The sequence below is a fragment of the Cervus elaphus genome, chromosome 32 (assembly GCF_910594005.1).
Source record: "Cervus elaphus chromosome 32, mCerEla1.1, whole genome shotgun sequence".
Classification (NCBI taxonomy): domain Eukaryota; kingdom Metazoa; phylum Chordata; class Mammalia; order Artiodactyla; family Cervidae; genus Cervus; species Cervus elaphus.
In genome coordinates this window covers 24,355,314-24,376,639 of record NC_057846.1, presented here as the reverse complement: position 1 = coordinate 24,376,639, position 21,326 = coordinate 24,355,314, and the positions used below count along the sequence as shown (strand labels likewise).

At 38.8% G+C, this 21,326-nt stretch overlaps 1 protein-coding gene across 6 annotated transcripts in view; it reads left to right on the top strand.

Moving 5' to 3' along the window:
• Window positions 1-21,326, top strand: part of FAT1 (FAT atypical cadherin 1) — a 122,086-nt gene that overhangs the window by 47,661 nt on the left and 53,099 nt on the right. For all 6 annotated transcript variants that reach the window (XR_006339276.1, XM_043893706.1, XM_043893703.1 and 3 more), the window contains one exon: window positions 12,284-12,598. Coding sequence is in view for 5 of the 6 variants with exons in the window: in XM_043893706.1 (XP_043749641.1) it covers window positions 12,284-12,598 (315 nt within the window). In the remaining variant the exon portion in view is untranslated. The remainder of the gene's footprint in view (window positions 1-12,283; window positions 12,599-21,326) is intronic.

The following is a 21,326-nucleotide window of genomic DNA, read 5'->3' as shown; positions in this document are numbered from 1 at the left end:
AACAGGTTTGTTTCATTCACGGATCAAAAGTAAAGGAAAATGCTGCCTGGAGTAGCTAGGAAAGGGGGAGATTTATACAGTACAGGGGTTTTTATTTGCTTCAACTAGGATTCAGATCATGTAAAACACATGTACCCTTTGCATAGCTGAATGGCATGTGGGTCGCTGAACTGCATGTGGGTCTCAGGTTTTAAGAAAAATAGTTGCACTTTTCTGCGTTTAGAATCTGTTTTCTAGAAACCTAAACAGTCCTGAGGAAAAGGAACGCTTGCTCTTCTCCCGGCCTGGTGCCTTGCAGGACTCCGGAGACAACTGTCTGTTTTGGAAAGAGCTGTGTTTATACAGTGGCCACTGTAATACTTGACTGTAGCCGAGGAATCTCATTCCATTCCTTCTTTAGCAAGGGAGTGCGTTAAGGAGTTTGGCATGAGGCGTAGTCCTCTCAACTGACATTTGAATCCTTGAATAGTCCCTTGTCTTCTCCATGTTGGAGGACACTTTGCTGTACAAGTGTTTCAGGCAGTTGTTGCCCGGCTTAAGAAAACCTCGAAGTCACTCTTAACTTTTAAAGGTTGCTTTTACATTTCTGAAATTTCTCAAGTTCTAGTTGATACACTTTGGATTAATCCTTTATACATGTGGGCTAAAAGAAGGATTTTTATGCAACACATATGTAGTTCTTGTAGAAAAATTAGAAAATGTGAACACAAGAAAAATTTCACTTACCCTGTAATCTACCAGTCTTAATGTATATATACATCTTCTCCCTATCTTTTCTCAGAAATGGAATTAATGTCATAATTTATTTTTAAAAATCATATATTACATGTTGCATCCTAAAATTCAGTCAGGCACTGACAACCTAAAAATGGATTTGCATGACTTTTGTGCAAGAGATAAAATAATAGAAAATAAATGTTCCGATAACTAGTCATTAAAATACTATGTTGCTCTTCTCAAAAAGGCAGTTTGAAGAAATACGTTACTATTTTGTTTAACTGCCTTTCCCATAATAATTTGTTTTACTTTTCTTGGTTTCTTTAGTTACTTCTTTCTAGGCCTGGCCATTTTAGGAACCCTGTGTTTGTTGAATGAATGAAAGAAGGTATAAATCAGTAATACCAGGTTCCAGAGTAATTTCTAGCAAGATCCAGGCCACCTTAAAAGATAGTAAATCCTTTTTGATGAAACCAGTATTGTACAGTACAGTTTTTTTTTTTTTTTTTAATCTGTTACTGAAGTATTGGATATTGGTATAGGTTTTCTTAAGTATTGGAGTCTGGATTAAGATGTCACCAAGATTTCTTTTCCAAAGGAGAGTTTTATTAAAACAATCAGCTTTTATCTGACACAAAATGTTTACAACTTGCTTTTAAGATTTAGAACTCCATCTCTACCTCTCAATAGTTGAAGATTAATGACAGCACATTCACAGCTAACTCAGTTATGATATTCTTACAGTGATATTCAGTAATTACAATGCCTATAAGTTTATGCTTCATTTAGTGTAAAGTCTGCACTTCTGTGTAACAAGATGACATGATAAATATACTAATTTGATGGATACAGAACCGTGTGAATTCTTTTTTCTATCCTTTTCCCTTTTTTATCCTAAACTTAGTCACATGGGATCCTTGAACTTTGTGTGGGGATCCGTTTGGCCCACATTTAGTTGGGTTTATGGGAAGCCCGTGGTGGTCAGCTGGTAAAGAACCCGTCTGCCAATGCAGAAGACACAAGAGACACGGGTTCGATCCTTTATACTTTAATTCTTTTCATTCCTCCCACTGTGGGCAGGTGATGGTAAACTTTTGATGTGTCGACTTTTTATTTCCATCAATAGAGACAGATTTATGAAGATCACCTGGTTGCTGTTTAGTCGCTAAGTCCAACTCTTGGTGACCCCATGGACTGGAGCGTGCTAGGCTCCCCTGTTCATAGGATTCTCCAGGCAAGAATACTGGGGTGGGCTCCCATTTCCTTCTCCAGGGGCTCTTCCTGACCCAGGGATCAAACCTGCATCTCCTGCATTGGCAGGCAGATTCTGTTTACTACTGAGCCGCCAGGAAAGCCCATGAAGATCACCTTCCCAGGCTTTTGAGGAAAGAACTGCGGCTTGAAGAGTTGGCTGTGCCAGTTAAATCACATCTCTTCACCCGGTAAGAACAGGAAAAGCAGAAGGGAGCCCCCTGGTGGCTGTGAGTTTCAGCTGTGGACTAGTCAGCCAGGTGTTGGATTCTCACTGCTCTGCAACTGGTTGGGTAACTTAAGGAAACTTACTCAACTTTTGAGGCTTAGACAGGTTAGTGAATGTAAGTGCTTAGGTGACTAAGACTAAGGGAATTCTTTAATTCATTGATGAATCTGTACTGTGATGATGGCCTTGGTCCAGTGATTTTTCAGCTCTAACCCTCTGTCTGCATATGGAAGATGAGGAGAGGCTGTCGAGCTTGCAGAATAATTGTGAGGATTCAACAAAGTGGCACATATAAACCATATGCTGAGTGTGCATCCAGTAACCATAAGACGGAAAAAGTAATCCACATTGAAATTGAAAACTTTTGAAAATGTGAAACAAACCGCAAGAAGCAGAGCCGTTGGTGTGTGATATGCATCCTCTGGATCCTAATCCCCCCAAAGGCTGTCTGGTGTACATAGTTTTATCGCAGTAGTATGTCTTCAGATGATACGTTTGATACCCAAGGATGATCCTTTTTAAACGAGCTTATCCATGAAAGCCCTCATTAACAATATTAATGATTCTGACATGGAAATCAGAACTTGGAACCATTTTCCACAAAGCATAAAAACATGATTTAGCAGGGCTTGCCATGGGAATGACTCTTTGCAAAGCTAAAGCAATCCCTGGACTTGAAACATGATGCTTAAAATCTGATTATGAACTTTAATTAATATGTTTTAGTAAGTTGGCAAGTCAAAAAGCTTCCTCAGCTGATTTTAAAGTTACTGCAGCAGTTTTAATTGAAAGAGTTGATAGATATACAGTTTAATTAAAATGATTTAAATAGGCAATCTAAATAATGAAAAAACAGATTGACAGTTACGGCATAAGACGCTTTCCCTTTAATTGTTAACTTATGATCTAATTCAATGCAATATACTTATATAATTTCCTATATATAATAAAAAAGACTTTCAAGTAGTCTTGTTCGTTCGTTTGTTTTTTAGTTCTCATTGTAATGTAATTTGTTTCATAAAGTTGTACTTCCGTCTGGCACTGTTAAGTAGTTTCATATATATTAATAAATACTTTTGAATATTGAATCATTGAAGCTGTCAGTTGTTATCCATTGACTCAAATTAAATGAAAGAGATGAAAGTATATCTAAGCTATAAAGAGAAAGTGAAAGAAGGTTATACTAGCAAAACTTAAAGGACTGTTGGTACTTAAGTTTGACTTGGCTTTTGATTGTATGCATTTTAAATATGACTTAAAATTCATGGTTAGGGAAATTTACAGTTAAACATTTTTTTAATTCATTGATTTCCTTTATTGTCCCTCTGTCCCTTTGTTTATTCTGGACCTTCCCCCCTGCCCCCACACTGGGCATATACTTCTGTGTTTGTACTTCTGGTGTTTGAAATAGAACTAAACCAAAGCAAGGTTGTACTCTATATATACAGTTTTATAAAGATTTATAATTTTGCTCAATCTGTATATTGTTGACACTGTTCCTTGTGATTAATAGACATACCATTTTTTAAAGCTGTTTCATATGTACCATAATAAATTAGCCACATCCCCTTTTTGTGCCCTCATGAAACATGCTTAATGTTTTAATGACACAGAACAGCGAGGTTTTTGCAGCTTCAGATCTTTTTCCTAGATCCCCAAATGTTGGGAAAACAACAAAGCCAGTTTTTTCCATCTGGTCTCTCCATTTGTGCATTCTGATGAATACAGGACTTTCCCAGGAAATGGCAGGCTGTGTTCAGTGGCCTTCATGCGTTTCTCCAATCAGAGGACACAGCCAGAGACTCAGACATATCACAGAATGGCTGGAGCCAGACTCTTTGGGATTGAGCCCCAGTTCCACCAGTAATAAACTTAACTGTGTGACTTTGGGCAGGTGGCTGACATTGTTTCCTCATCTGAAATAGACATTGTTTCCTCATCTCTATTTAACTCTATTAAACTAACTAACTACCCACTTCTTAGAGTTTCTAACTCTATTACCCACTTTTTAGAGTTTCTGTAAAGATGAAAAGACTTGAGACATGCTTGAAATCGTAGCTGGTGTATCGTGAACTCTATATAATAGATGGATTTGCTGTTTTATAACAATACCACCATCATCATTACCATTTCACTTGACTTTGCTGTGTTCTTAGTCACAAATGGCTTCTCACAAAATAACACGGCGAGCTCCTGCTTTTGGAAGACTGGGTGATGGTAGCGGTCGGTACCATATCGTTCGCCTTTGCGACAGGACTTACTCTTTTTAGCCGTGAGGGGACAGTGGTACACATTGGCCTGTGCTGTATGCTGATGTGTGCCTAGGGGCTTGCTTGGCCTGTGGGGGTTGCTTCTTGGTGGACTCATCTTGACCTTTTTTAAATTTATCAAAAGCATGGGATATTTATCCTATTTGTGTGGTCTCGAGCATTTAAAATTTTAATTATGTATTACTTTCTTTTTATAAGTTTTTTTTTTTTTGCAGAGAATTTTTGTCTGCAAGACAAACTATTAAACATGACTCTGTCTATATTTTCCTTATATTTCATACTTACCAACACCAGTAAAAATACATGATAATATCTTATATACTTGAGGCGAAAGGAAGTATGAAACTTTTATTTGACTACCAAAAACATTTTTTCTGTGTCTTTCCCTAGGTGGACTGTATAGCCATTTTAGCATCTGAAATGCCTTTAACAGACTCTTATCTCATTTGTTCCTGTATTTTAGTCAGCAGTAACTATGCAATTTTGCCAACCAATGCAAAACAGGCAGAAACATTAAATATATACATATTATACATTTATATTATAATCTACTGTACTTAATGTTTCTAAAAGAACTAAAGGGTTTTCATTTGTTAGATACTATTGCGTGTCAGGTTGGTATAGTCATTTTAAAGAGTCTTTGAATTTCAGAAATAGAGCTTTTTATATCAAGAAACTCCGTTTTATCACCATTTCACATTAATGTTATCAAGGCAAAACTTAAGTGACAGCAAATCTTTCAATATTTACAGTAAATTTAGAAGTTACAATGTAAACAGATAAATAATTGGATTGCTGTTTAAATCTTTAGCCCAACATAACAAGGTTTTTTTCTGTGGACACTCTAGGATCTCTCAAGGTATGGTATTCATAACATTATCAGTCTCAATCTTGTGTTTAATGAAAATGAGATTAAAAACAAAATTCAGAAAAGTTTTATCACTTAAAGAAGAAACAAATTGCATATTAATTATCCCTGATGGACATCTTTTGAAAAACTTCGGTAGATTACAGAAAAGTTGAGCAGCTAGTGTCCCCTGTCCCGCACAGTTTCCCCTATTATTGTCTATTTGTTATAATTAACAAACTAATGTCAATATGTTCTTGTCAACTAAGGCCCAGTTTACTCAGTTTCTTTGATTTTTATCCAGTGTGCTTTTTCTGGTCCAGGATTCTCCGCAGAACCCCGCATGACCTTTAGCTGTCATATTTCCTTACGTTACTCTTGTTTGGGACTTGTTTTTCATCCTTACCTTGTTTTTCGATGAACATCTATTTTTCAACACATGCTTAATAAGCACCCCTTTACCAGGCCCTGAACAAAGCAGGCAACAAATCCATGCCCTCAAAAGGTTTAGTTTTTAGGGGAGAGTTTATCGTTGACTCTTTAAAGACTAATGCCTTGTAGCACATTACTATTTAATATGACAGTTGAGCGACTTCTGATTTTTCCATAATGAGCAGAAAAAAATGGAGTGGCCATTTGCAGATTAATTGCAGAAGCATAGCTGTTGTATCTCTAGTCTGTAGAAGATAGCTGTTCTTTTTAAGTGAGCGTTGTTTTTACATTTGAGAAATCATTTAGTTCCAAAAGAGTTACTCTGTTTATGGTAAGACTACAGAAATGGAGAAAAGAAAGGTCAACCCCTTGTTGCCTTCAGGGAAAATATCATCAAAAATTACATTTTACGTTGACATTTTTCTGGTGGTTGACTAAGAAGCTTTTCATACAATTGCTGCCATAAGCTTGGTTGCAGAGAAGTTAAAAAAAAAGGTGTGATAATATGGTATATCAGAGATGAGGATAGGGTTTGCAAGTTTATGTTGCCAGATTGTTGCTGATTATAGTATTTTTTAGTTGGAGTAGCTAAAGAAGCTGAAATAGCATGGTTTTGTTGAAAGCTTTGGCACTAGAACTTGATATGGGGCCAACACCTGTTAAACCAAGAAAATAGGAAAATTCCAGGAAGAAAAGGTACTCTCTGGCCATGGAAATTTGAATCAGTTAAATTATTTTGGGCATTATAGTGATTACATACTACTTTATTTTTGCCTGAAAGATTGCCGTGTTGAAAGCATCTTGCCGACCGGTGGCAACTGGGGAGACTGCTGGACGTTCCTGTCCAAGGCCAGTGTTCAAGTTAACGGGCCATTAGCCATCAGGGATGGGCAGCAGAAAGGAGTTCTTTTTGGAAACCTTTATTTACTTTGGGGCCATTTACTTGAGCAACTAATACTGTACCCTACAGCCTTTAAATAATTGGACTGTGTAAGGAAGACACCATCAGTACCTGTCTAATCATGGGCCTGTTTAAATATATGGACATGAATGAAACCTTTTTGAAAGAAATTTTGCTGTGAGCTGTATTTTCAGCCACATTGGTCAAGCTGTTTGAACAGTTACATTGTATTTTTTCCTTCAGCTCTATTTTTCCACTGTACGCACATTTAAAATCAGTTTCCATAGTGACATCTGGTGGTAGTTTTGAAATCCTAGAGAGTATGTTTGGAATGATAAATATTTTTATTTAATAGCTCCAGATTTCCGGCTTCTTTCAAATTTTTCAGCTTTTAACAAACTCCCCCTGAAAATGTCTTCATCATATTCTTGAGATTGGAAAAACTGGGCCATCTCTTGTTTCCGTCACGTTTCATTAAAGCTGAGAAATGATTCTTATAACATTGCTGGATGGTGCACACATACCAAGCTTGTCTGAACTTGTCTTCTGTGCTCAAAATGCACAGTGTCGAATCACACAGCGGCATCCTTACCTTGCCTGCTGCTTGTGCACTGTTAACCTTTTGACAAGAAAGGTGTCATTTCCACCACCGCCATCTCACTGGCTTCCTCTGGTACATCACCGATGATCTCGTCTGGCTGCAGGGAGCTCTGTGGCAGCCCTGGGCTATCACTTCTTTGTCTCTCCCAGCCCAGGCTTACAGATCATCTAGTTGGTTGCATGCCATTGTTGCTCTCCCAGACACTGAAAGAGGAACAAAAAATAGGCCCAGAGAGGGAGGTATTTGAAGACAAGAGGGAGATCATTGGAAGTCAGTGTATGGATGTATATATGTGCCAAATGGAGTATTACTGTGGGTGTGTGTTAAAAAAAAAAAAACAAAAAAACTCTTTAAAACCAGAGTTTAAGTATTTATAGTTTTTGTTGGTTGTTTCAGGAAAAGTGAATTTATAACCCAGTGTGCAGAAAAGTAGGAGTTATTGAAAGCTGGTTTGGTAGAAGATCATGGACTGAGAAAAATGGAACTGGTGTAGTTTTGAGAACTATAGTAGGTCTCTGAACACAGTAGGTCGGTTCACTTCCAGCAATACCTGGGAGTCTTCAGTAGTTATTTTCCTGTGTTAAAGTACTTCATGATGGAATTTTGAAAACTTATTTCTTTTGAATGAATTAAGATAACTAAGTTACAGAAGAGAGCCATCTATGCATGCTAGTTGTGGCTCTAGGAAGGATGGGGAAAAGAATGGTGACACGTGTATAAGGACTGAAATAATGACTGAAGGAATAAGGAATAAGTGAGTAAAGACTGAAAGAATAAAAACTGTTCTGGTCAGATTTCTTAGCAGTTGCTTTGTTGGTTGTCTCAGAAACGAGGACGCTTATAAAGAATAAATGAGATTCTGATGAGCCCCTGGTTAAGGAGGTACCTTACTCTGAACTCTTATAAAGAAAAGTGAAGTCACTCAGTCGTGTCTGACTCTTTGCAACCCCATGGACTTCTGTCCATGGAATTTTCTAGGCAAGAGTACTGGAGTGGGTTGCCATTTCCTTCTCCAGGGGATCTTCCTGACACAGGGATCGAACCCAGGTCTCCCTCATTGCAGGACTCTCATAAACACTCTGCAAAAATCTCTCTGCCGAAATATGGTCTGTTCCCATCTACACTCTGCTTTCAGAATAATGAAATTATTTGAATTTTGTTATATTCAATTATTCAAATTGAATAATTTGAATTAGAATCTGCAATTAAAATAGTGCTTAGGCACTGGACCCTGGACCTCTGTGACCAAGCGGAGCCCTGTAATCTTCTCTGCTTTATTGTCCTCTAAGTTTAGGAAAGACTCTGACCTCCACAATGGGAAACTGCCTGTGGGCTCTCATCGTGGCAGCCCCCACCCACACCCGTGATGCCCAGCACCCTTGCTGTGGTCGTGTGTGTGTGACGGTGAATCTGTGGCTAATGATAACTGTATAGCCTGATGGTGAAGAGCCACAGTTCTGGAATCAGACTGGCTCATTCACATCTCAGTTCTCCCTTTTTAACTGTTGACTGACTACTTAATCACTGTGCTTCTCAATCACTCTAAGGCTAGGGCCAGTTGCTTACTTTATCTAAACTTCTGCCGCCTCATTTGTGAAGCTTGGAAGAAAATCAAATGATTCCTGTGTTCTTTAAATGATTTAACACAGGTAAGCACCTAATGAAGTCCTTGACATGCAGTAAACCCTTATATTGTTAAATTATTATAAATATAGCAAATGTACTCATGTTATTATCTAAGCATTTTTTTTTTAAAGAAGAGATTATTCAATATGCCCTCCTTTCCCTTTGGAAGTTAAAAATTCACCTTATTTTTTAGTTACCTATCAGCTGTATTAAGTAATTTCGTTCTTTTACAAGGATATAATAAAATACATTAAAACATGAACATCTCAGAAGTCATGATATGAAATATACATAAAGATATACAGTCCAAGAATTCATGAAATATAAACACCTGAGTATCTCACTTAGGCATGTTTAATTGCTAATTCACCCAATTCTAGTTTCTCCCATATTTGAGTAGAGCAGCTTCGGTGTCTCACTTTGAACTGATGGTAATATCTGGCGATTCCCTGGGCCTTGACACCTTCCCTCCAGACCGTGGCTCGGCAGTCAGGCACAGGTGGGGTCCCCTCAGTTGCTAGGGTGATTGGGAGAGAGGGCAGTTCCCAGCGGAAGCATCCGTCTCACGCCTGTGCACTGCAGTCTGGACGCTTTCAGACCAGACTCCACTTGGGACTGGATGGAAAATCTAGAGCTGTTTTTGTCTGTGATTTAAATCTTATAATGTATTTGCGTTTTCTGTCTCTTTTTTTTCCTTCTACCCTGACACTAAAAAAAAAAAGCTATTGTATGTGAATGAACACTTAATTCACGCCTTCTGAATACTGATCTGCAAAAAAATGGACAGCATAGCACTGACTTGTCTTTTCAGGCTTTTCACAGTAAATTTGGTTGACTGCACCTTTGTCATACTAACGGTAAGACTGATGGGATTTTGTTGGTACCTAAAGTCAGAAATTCCTGGTGTTTGAACCCCAGCTCTGCCATTTCCTAGGACCCTGGGAAAGCCTCATCACTCTTAATCTAAGTTTTTCATTCACAAAATGAGGATAATAACCCTACATATATGGGAAGATTAGATATAAGGAGTGAATAAAATAAGGCATGTAAGATAGTTACAGTGCCTGATATAAAGATGGACAAAACTTTTCCTAATTATTGTTATTAAATGCCTACAAATGACATTGAGAGAGAGACACAGTTTTTAAAATGAAGTTGAGGATTAGAATTCAAAAGAGGTGAGTGCAAGTACCTTGTACCTGTCTTGAAATTTTCTAATAATACTTCACCTGCCAAGTGAATTGTGTTACATTTTCATGACATGGCAGAAACAAGAGAAGCATTTGTGCATTCATTTGTTTATGTAATCCTCTTAGGACATTCAGTTATTCCCTGATGTCCTTTGTATCAATTGATGGGAGTGATAAAAAAGAAAAACTGGAAAAGATTACTTTCCCTTGGTTACTTAGGGCACTCTTCTTTCAGGCTAAAAACAGATATAATTTTGCTAATTTAGTGAACGGATTCAGTATGCATAGACTCATGTTTGGACAAGAGAAAAAGGAACACATGTTTGACTTATCTGCTGTACAGAGACCAGCTAGCTCCTTTTTTATTTAAGAGTTCTGAGTCTTTGTTCCATAGTTTTAGGAGGAGATCCATTTTGAGGGTTTGCTGAGAATTAATGAAACAGTAGTCGGAATGCTTTTGAATAGCAGTACATATTCATTTTATGATAATCCAGTTCACATTTTAATATTTAGGTTTGGTCTTTATAAGTTGGACATCTTTTGGGGAGGGTTAGATATAATTATTTAGCATTTAAAATAAACGAGGTCTTTTTTTATATTAATAACCTCAGATAAGCACATATTTAATTTTATATCATGATAAAAAATAAGAAATACAGATGTGTATTCAGTCAATAAAAAATGCTTCATTTCTGAGCACAGATTAAATTGATATTTGTTACTTTTTCCATAATATTTTGTTTTGCATTCAATGGAAAACTTTAGGGATTCTAGAATTGTAGGATTTCCAAAGTTCAACCTGGACCATATTGAACACTAAGAGTAGCATTAATTCACAGTGATGCTCTTCCCTGGTGGCTTAGATAGTAAAGAATCCCCCTGCAACGCAGGAAACCCAGGTTCAATCCCCGAGACGGGAAGATCCCCTGGAGAAGGAAATGGCAACCCACTCCAGTATTCTTGCCCAGAGAGTCCTATTGACAGGAGCCTGGTGGGCTACAGTCTATGGGTCATAAAGAGTTGGACATGACTGAGTGACTAGTTCACACACACACACACACACACACACACACACACACAGAGTCCTATGGACAGAGGAACCTGGTGGGCTACAGTCTATGGGTCATAAAGAGTTGGACATGACTGAGTGACTAGTTCACACACACACACACACACACACACACACACACACACAGAGTCCTATGGACAGAGGAGCCTGGTGGGCTACAGTCTATGGGTCATAAAGAGTTGGACATGACTGAGTGACTAGTTCACACACACACACACACGGGTCATAAAGAGTTGGACATGACTGAGTGACTAGTTCACACACACACACACACACGCACGCATGCACACACACACACTCTGCACAAGAGAAAAAATGCAGTGATGTATTTTGGGAAAACCAAATGACAAGATTACACCATTGAATAAAAAGGTGGGGTTTGCCCAAGACAAGTGGACATTTCCGCTGTTAATCATCCTGAGATTAAGTATGCCTATGAGTGATTTCAGGGTCTGGGCCAAAATGTTAGACATTCTAACCGTCTTCTTTGTAATTTTATAGCTCTACCTCTCACTGGTTGACTTACTAAGAAATGTGTCCTAGTTTGGGTCCATTTGAGGACTATTCTATACCAAGTCCAGTTAACATATACATTCATTCTTGTTCATTCATTTAATAAATAGTTATATAAATAGTAAGTAGTAATGTGCTGGGTAAACTGGTATTTGACAAGGAGGCAGTCTCTGCCCCTATGGAGCTTGTAACGCGATGAGAGCATTGATGTTTTTAGCATCTTGCTTGTGTTGCCATTTGTTTAAGGCTATTAAAAGAAATGGAAGGATTTCAGGACATAAGAGACCATATTTGCCCATTCCTTTCTTTGGGCTGTTTTGAGACTTAAATCAGATAATTTCTGTAAAGCACTCCACGTGGTTCCTGGCACCTAATACCAGCGATGACAAAAACTTTTATAAGAGTGATATTATGTGCCAAGTGCTGTATTTTAATCATTGTAAGTGTATTAGCTCATTTTTTCAACATACTGTTATTCCATTTTATAAAAGAGGAAACCAAGACACAGGTTCGTTTGCTTAAGATGGCTTAGCTGTGAGCCTTGCATAAGTCAGAGTTGTCATGTAGGCTGACACTTTGACATAGTGACAAGTTGTTGTTGACATACTGCTTCATGCTTTTCTTCTTCCTTTGCTAGGTGTCATAGAGACTTCAGATCGACTGGACCGCGAGTCGACCTCTCATTACTGGCTGACAGTCTACGCATCTGATCAGGGCGTGGTGCCCCTGTCCTCCTTCGTAGAGGTCTACATAGAGGTGGAGGATGTGAATGACAACGCTCCGCAGACGTCGGAGCCTGTTTATTATCCAGAAATAATGGAAAACTCTCCCAAGGATGTATCTGTGGTCCAGATTGAGGCATTTGATCCAGACTCTAGCTCTGATGACAAGCTGACATACAAAATCACAAGTGGAAATCCACAGGGATTTTTTTCAATTAATTCTAAAACAGGTATGTGTTAATACTATTAGGTATGAAATATTCATGCATGTACTCGCTTGATTTGGGGAAATTTAAATTAAATTTCTTTATTTGCCACTTTTCTTTAGCTTTTGATAAGTCATCTTCCTTTAGAATTATTCAAGACAAGCTTTTATTCTCTGATGAAAATTTAGCCCCATTTTTTTTTCCTTTCAGTTTGCTTTTATAAAACTACTTTGCTTCTTAGTAGAGTTTCACTTGCAGGTGAAAAAGCAAATATTGTAGTTTCATTAATAGCTCCTAAATTTAGAAATGTATTTTAAACTTAACTGCAGATTCTACTGCTGCTGCATTTTCCAAACTCTGCATTTTATGAAAACTATCAAAAGAGTTTATTTCACAGTTCACAGTGCTTTTTTTTTTTTTAATGTTGTTTTGGAATTTTTCCATAGAGCAGTGCTGTGTGTCTGCAGGCAGTAAAGGATTAGAATTCAGTAATTTTCAAATTGGGAGCAAATTCTTGAACTCACACGTCAGATTTTCCTTCTGACCATTTTTTTTTCTTGAACGTCCAACATTCTGAGAAGGTACTTCCTTGACTCCAAAGTCCTTATAAACTTCGAATGTTGAACTTTTACATTTGACAGTGCATCAACTTTTTCCTTAAGTCTTGGTTCTCTTTATCCTATTGCACATACACATACACAGAGGTTCAGCATAGCTATCCTTTGTGTAGTAAAAAGTTAGCTACCATTTATGCATGAAAATTTGCAAGTGGAGTCTACAAGCTCTCTTGATCAGAGTTAAAACAGGACTGTCCACATGACACCAAGAGGACAGTTCCTTCGCAGGAAGATAAAGCTTCTCTTGGAGGAGGTCGTTGGCCTTTGAGTCTAGACTTTTCAGTGAGTCAGTATTTCCCATAGAATCTAGTTTCCATAATCTAGATTATGAAGAGGTAGATTTATAACTTACATACCTCTGTCATGCCTTTGCTTATTATGTCTTATTTAGGGGAACTGTCGTGTTCAGTTATTGAGTTGTCTATTTGATATATCAAGGAAATAACATATAAAAACCAAAATTAAGAAGGCATTCTCAGCTTCCTTGCAAGTCTTTGTTATTCCTTTTTTTTTTGTACTGTTCTTATTTTATAGTTTACTTTGTTGAACTTAAAAGGAAGCAGTTTTTAAGGTGGAGAGAAGCTTGAATTCAATATCCATGTACTGAAATGCCTGTAGAAAGATGCTTGATAAGGGAGCATGTGTGTATGTAATGTTTTATGTCTTAAAAAAGGATGTTAAAAAATTAGTTTTTAAGCCTCTTGTCACCATATTCCAACCTGTGCTATAGACTGTCTTTCTTGATTAGTACAAGTAAACAAGATTGATTTTTGACTATGCTTTTGCCTTGAGATTAATATGCTCTTGCTCTTTGGCTAAATTTTGATGTGTTCCTCTGATGGAGATTAAAAGTGAGGTTTGGATTGTTAGAAAACCAATAGCTGATTAAGAATGATTGAGCCCTGTAAGAATTTAATTATGTGGGAGAGAAACAGGACTTGAGGGTCTTTGCTTTTGGAAGTGTTAGGAATAGGATGCCAAGGGAGTTTCTTGAGCCTAAGAATAAGCGCTGGGACTAAGAGATTGTGTAAGAACACCCTGGTGGCTCAGACAGTAAAGAATCTACCTGCAGGGCAGGAGACCTGGGTTCAGTCTCTGGGTTGGGAAGATCCCCTGGAGAAGGGCATGGCAACCACTCCAGTATTCTGGCCTGGAGAACCCTATCGGTAGAGGAACCTGGCAGGCTCTAGTCCATGGGGTCGCAAAGAGTCGGACTCGACTGAGTGAGTAACAATTTCACTTTACTTTTTCATAAAGATTGGAGTCAGCAATACCTCTGGTTACTAAAGGCTTGTTTAAGCAGTGTCTTTTATACTGTTTCACAGCATTACTCATAACTCAGTTCAGCCTCATTTTTGGTGAAATGAAAGAACTAAGAGCTAAAAAATTTAGAACTCACTGTCAAATATAAAAAGAAGAAAGATGAGATATTTATAAAAATTTCAGAGGAGGATTTCATAGTCAAGAAACTATTTGCTTGAAACGGGGGCTGGTCACAGACCTTGAGAAATCTAGAAGCCACAGCCTCAAGGTAGTAATTCAGGAACATAACCACCCCTTTTAAACAGTTGCTTGTTTAGTTAGACTTTAAAATATTTTCACTTTTCTTATATCATCTCTCTTTTAGATTAGATTAAATCCTCTGTGAAGAGACAGGCAAGCAAGCTATACATATGCCCTTTGCAATATCTGAGCAGATACCATATGTCTGGACATAATGTGTATTTGAGGACAGGAGAAAGAAACAGAGAAATTATAGAAGTTAGAGCTACTGTGGGGAGCCTTAAAACCTTGGTTATCTGTCTCCGGCCTCTGAAATGATGAGGACACTGCTGTTGTGTTATGTCTTGAAGAAATGGGATAAATGTGGTATCGCCACTCCCTTTAAGTCTGTCTGTTCTGACAACTCTTTGGAAGGGATGTTTGCTGAAACCTCAAAACACTTCCTTTGGGGAGAAGAAATGCCATTTCGGAGTCCATAGCTAGCTCCCAGACCCTTGGGCGGCATATAGATCCTGCTAAGACAGTGGGGGAAAAATTCATGCAGATTCCCAAGAGGTTTTATTTATTTATGAGTTGAAGGCAGATAACAGTGGAGAATAACTATAGTTACCACTCAGAAATATTTGTTGCGAAGCATGTAGTAAACTGTGTTTTGTAAAAATGTCTGATCATTCCACAAGCCACCTAAGTCTCTAAAAGTCTAGAAATAACCATATATTAGCATGGGCACTGTAAAAGAAGATAGTAAATATATAGGTCCACCTCTGGATGCTTCTATTTCCTCAACTCAGCAGATAATTTGGGCATGACCTTCAGGGTCCAAATGTAATGCCTCGAAGGATATATGTGCCTCAGAACTTTTAAAGTAGACTGACTTTCAGTAGGCTGGTCAGTATCACTGGGGGCCTGATTGTGAAAGCTGGTGAAGACAGTCAGGTAGAAGAAAGTTTCCGTGATGCGCTGACCCATCACATCACCTGGGGTCCCAGAATCATGTTGCCTAATTATTAATGGCAGAGTGAGAAAATCACTGGGCAGGAAGGCATGAGATGTGGGCAGTAGTGAGGTTTACCTCTGGGATCTTGGAGAAAACTGGCGTTCCGGGTCCTGACGTTCTGCGATTAGTGATGAGCATCTTTGCAGCTGGGAGAGATGCCACGGCCTCTCCCATGTGCAGGGGTTAGTTACCTCTGTTCTGTTAACACTGCATGAGATATCCAGGGTCTCAGTAGCTTGATAAAGGCATGCCTGTCCTTTGGATGAACAGATCTGATGAAGTAAAATGGGTCTACTTGCTTCTTAGTGGTTAAGAGAAATTTAGGAACCTGGTGATTATCACAACATCTAACAGACTAAAGGAAATCTGAATTCATTGCCATTCAAATCATTTTTTAACCCATCAGGTGTTTACTGAGCCGCTGCTGTCTATTCAGCATGTTAAGAGATGCTCTGAGAGTTGGTAGTCTGCGTGCATGAAATAGCAGAGAGAAACAGGTGAATGTGAGATGTGTGCCCAGGTGCTAATAAACGCCTCTGGAGGAAGTGGGAAAGTGATGATGACGGATGTGGCGGTGCAGGAAGCAGGATGAGGCCCCTTGGAAAAGTTAGGGTGCTGATATAGCAAGTAGTCAAGTGGATGGAGAGAGACGGGGTTCGGGGGTGTTCACGTTGGGACAATTAGAAGGAGTGGTGAGGCCAAGAAATCCAGTTCAATGAGTGTATGAGAGAATGGCTGTGCTTGGTGGAAAGGCGTAAATACCAGAAGAGGTCAAGGATAATATTTATGTTATTTTTATAAATAATGACCTATTTTGGAGAGTCTCTGTGCAATCCCTTGGAATGTTCTGTATAAACTTAAATCAGATGGCCTCACTGAGTCCTCCTGGAGAGGAGGAAACATCCCCCCAGAAACTTTCTCTCTCCTATTGTCATGGTGGGACGCCTATTTTTTTAAAAACGGAACCAAAAAACCTTGTCTAGGACTGGGTTTGATCAGCTGAGTTGGGGATTCTCAGTGACAAGTTTGGATGAACGTTTTTAAATGTATTTGGTGCCTAGAACTGCCTTTCTGCATCTCAGATGGTTCCCGTTATGTTGTTTTTAACTGGGGTGGCAGGGTGTTTCCTTTTAACAGAAGGTGCAAGCAAAAGCCACTTGATCTTTTCTAATTGTTTCCTTTGCTAATACACACTTTGTTAACGCCAGAAGTTCTTAATAACATTTTTTGTTTGATTATGCTCAGTATCAGGGTAAATCTGCTTCTTTTAACAAAAATCATGCAGTTGCTCGAGGTGGGAGAGAGGCAAGAGCAGGGAGCATTAGATCGTCTGAGCCCGGGCAGCCTGGCTCCTGCATGCACATGCGTCACGGCTTCCTTGCAGAATGTCAAGGACAGAGAAGAAGGGGGCCGAACAATGGGGACCAGTGTGCACTCCCAGGCTCCGTTCTCCACAGGGAACCTCGGCAGACCGGAGCCGCCCCAGCAAAGTGTCTTTCTAGTCAATGCTATCAACGTGAACTTCTGAGGTCCGATAGGTGGCTTACAGTGGGCATGTAATTTCCAAGTGGTCATTTGGGGCCTGTGCATGCTTTAGAAATGACTACAGTTTTACTCCCTTATCTCTGTGTTGGTATTTTCCAAGTTTTGGACACAAAGCAAGTATTGCTCTTTGCTTTTAAAAAAGTTTTACTGGACTGTCGTTGACATACAGTGAATTGCATGTGGTTAAAGCCTGCGATTGGATGAGTTTTGACGTAGCTACCCAGCTGTGAAACCATCTCCGCAGTCAGGCAGCAAACCTACCCATCTCTCCCCCTAAGTCCCCCAAGCCTTTCACTTCTGTTGCTGCCTCCTCCCGCCCCCAGGCAGCCACTGATCTGCCTTCAATCACTGTATATTAGTTTGCCTTCCCTAAAGTTTTCTATAAATAGACTCACAGAGTGTATACTGGGTTATTTTTTTTGTAAAGGTTCTTACACTCAACATGTTTTCTTTTGAGAGTCACAGATGTTGTAGTGAGGACCGGAATCCACTGAAATAATTCATACCAGCCAGTTCTAAACCTCCTTGAGCTGCAGCACCTTGCCCTTTCCACGGAAACCACAGGGAAGGTTGCGACCCACTCTTTGTCCTGCTCTTTCTGCCTCCTGACTGGCCCCAGTGCAGACCCGCTTGGCTGCGGGGAATAATAAACTCTTTTCAGTGACAGTGGTCTCCTGATCTAGTGGCCTCAGCATTCTTGAATGATAGGAAAGCCTGCATTTCCAAGCACTTTGAGGCAACTGCTGTTTGTACTTTCTTTTACTCATGTACAAACAAGCATGCATTATTTTTTTTTTCTCGTCTTTTTCACAGGGGTGGTAGCATACTATACACAGTGGTAAACATCTCAGGTTTTTCCCTTATTAGCATTAGAGGCTGTACCTTAGGAAAATTACTTTATTGTAGTCGTTGATGGGCTTGCCACCTTATTATAAGAATATAGGTACATATCCATGTACCTTTCATACCCATTTCACTGGTCCACTTATTTTACACTGTCTAGTAAATGTTTGTCGGAGAAGGCAATGGCACCCCACTCCAGTGCTCTTGCCTAGAAAATCCCATGGACGGAGGAGCCTGGTAGGCTGCAGTCCATGGGGTCGCTACGAGTCAGACACCACTGAGCGACTTTACTTTCACTTTTCACTTTCACACATTGGAGAAGGAAATGGCAACCCACTCCAGTGTTGTTGCCTGGAGAATTCCAGGGACGGGGGAGCCTGGTGGGCTGCCGTCTATGGGGTCGCACAGAGTCGGACACGACTGAAGCGACTTAGCAGCAGCAGCAGTAAATGTTTGTGGGTTTTTTTTTGGTTTTTGTATCTTCCCATTCATTGGGGTACATCTTCCTGTTTGGGAACAAACACTGAAAAATAAATTTTTCATGGTTAAAAATAAATTCATCAGAAATGTGTATTAAGTAGAGGTGTCCTTTTTGAATATAGAGTATGTTTGTGGATGTGATTTCTGTGTGTCTGCAAGAACATCTTCAAAGGGTTTAGGCTCTTTGATGACTATTGGATCTGTTTCCATCTGCTTAAAATTTTAAATGGTTTAAAAACTTTCTTGAGGCTGTTTCAGCTTACTGTTTTCCTAGCTTTTCCTCTATCAATTCTGTAGAGTTAAAATTTCATGTGTTTTGGAGGCTGATCTCTACTCTAAATCTCTTATTATTAGATCTGGAGCACGTGGCCCCATTGAAATCACAGAAGCCACACGGGTCCCTCTCTTTGGGCTGATTTCTGTGAGACTGTCACATGCTTGTTACCTTTGAGAGTTGACCTTGAAGGAGACGGCCGAAGAGAAACCAGCAGCCCTTGGCTTTCCTTCCTTCGCTACTCTTCTGTGCTGTGTTCCGATCTTTCTTGTCCCACTCTTCCACCCCTGACCTCACTTTTAGATCAGGCTGAAATAAAACTTTCTCCGGGAGCCAGAAGGGCAGTGACAAGTACAGCTTATTAAGCATGAGGCACTTAATGTATTAAAGCAGCCTCATGTGGTTGATCTTTACAAGAAACCCTGTGAGACAGGCAGAGACTGCAAATGCCAGCAGTCTGCTGTCTTCTCCATTTGTGTTTTCCCCAATTTTCAAGTAAATTACATGACTTCAGTGGAGAAGGAAATGGCAACCCAGCCCAGTATTCCTGCCTGTGAAATCCCATGGATGGAGGAGCCTGGTGGGCTAACATCCTTGGTTGCAAGAGTTGGACACGACTGAGCAATTAAACCACCACTACGTAGGGCTTGAGAGAGAGGGAAAGGCCACCTGAGCTCAGAGCCAGGGAGACATGAGTTTCATGATTGCTGCTTCTGGTTGCAGGATCCCATGTTCACTTGATAGGCTTTTGGGTTTGGGATGTACATGTGGTTTCATATCTGTTTTTCCTGTACCTTCTCTGTTTTTTGCTGAATTATATGATGGTTGCTTTTTAGGCGAATCTTATTTCTAGTAATATTTTCAGACCAAAAAGCACAAAGCTTGTAAATAACACTAAGTGTTTAAACTTTGTTTTGTTAACCGTGTATGGTGAGGATCATTAAACCTTTGCTGTGAAGGGCCAAGTCTGAAATAATTTCAGCTTTGCAGGCCACAGAGTCACTTCACAGCCACTCAGATCGGTCACTGAAGAGTGAAAGCTGCCCTCGGCAGCAGGGGAATTAATGAGAATGGCTGTGGGTGCCAATAAAACTTTATTTATGAGCATTGAAATTTGAATTTCATATACTTTTCGTGTGTCACAGTATATCCTTTTATTTCTGATTAAGAATGTAAAAGCCATTCTTAGTTTGTAAGCTATACAAAATCAGTTCGGCAGTAGTTTTCTGACCTTTTATATGTTGATATATTTACTAGTTGGGCTGGTGGTACTGCTGATTTATTTTTGAGAGGGTAGACTACTTGATATTCCTGAAGTAAGAATTAAATTTATTTTCCATTACTCTAAGCAGTGAATATTTTAAAAAAGATCTGTATTTTGCTTCTCCAGGTTATTAAAATTGTTCTTTAAAGAATAGTAGTAGAATATTAGTTACCAAAGTTGAAATCTCAGAAGACATTTATCAAGTTGATGATAGACTATTATTCAGATCGCTTCTACTTTAAGAAGTAACTGTTTCTTGTTCGTTAGAAGATACAATATTTTCAAGTTTTGAGATTTTCACACTTCTTTGTGCTATTATGTCCTGTTAAAAATATTTCAGAGCTTGAAATTCCAGCTCTCATAGTTGGTTATGTGTATATTTATCAGATCTTTACCATTTTCTCCATTTTTGTTCATCCCTTATTCTGCATTGAGATGTGCATGCTCAAATTAACCAAGTTACAGCTTCATATACTTTGTAGAGGACAGCTTTATACAGGGACCTTTTATTCATTTGTTTATATGCAGAATAGAATAATGTAGGGTTATTTTATGTTCAATGTAAGAAATGTCCTTTAACTGCAGATAGAATAGTATATATGTGTGTATATATATATATACACATATATATATATAAAATATGTACACACATACATATATATATAGTGATGCCTAAAGCATGAGAAAGTCATAAAGTGCTATAATAGTGAATAGGTATGCTGGGTAACCATCCATGTTCTAGGCGAGTGTCGTATTACAACTGTTTTTTCTCAGTCAAAGTAAATGGCATTTTATTGTGGCTGAACAAAGTGCAATAGGAAACAGCTATAGCTGCAAACAACTTCCGAGGGTTTCCGGTAACATTTGATAGCTGCACAGGAAGGAAGTGAAGGGCCAGTCATTTTACAATGACAGGAATTCATTAAAAAAAAAAAAAAGTTTACTTATTTGTGGTCTTTTCCCAAATATTTGCAAATATTCAGGAAGACTCTATAGATCTTACCTGTTCTTCCTGCTTATTTTTTATTTTACCATGAAGTATGTTATCCTTAAAGTCTAATAAAAATCAGATTTTATGCACTGCTTTTTCTGCACATATTGGAATAGATAAACTTTTTTACCCCAAAATCTGTTAATCTTGAATCCTTAAGATAAATTGTTTCAAGGAGTATTCTGTTCTTTTCTATGTTGCTGAATATCATTTGCTAAAATTACTTTAAGTACCAGTA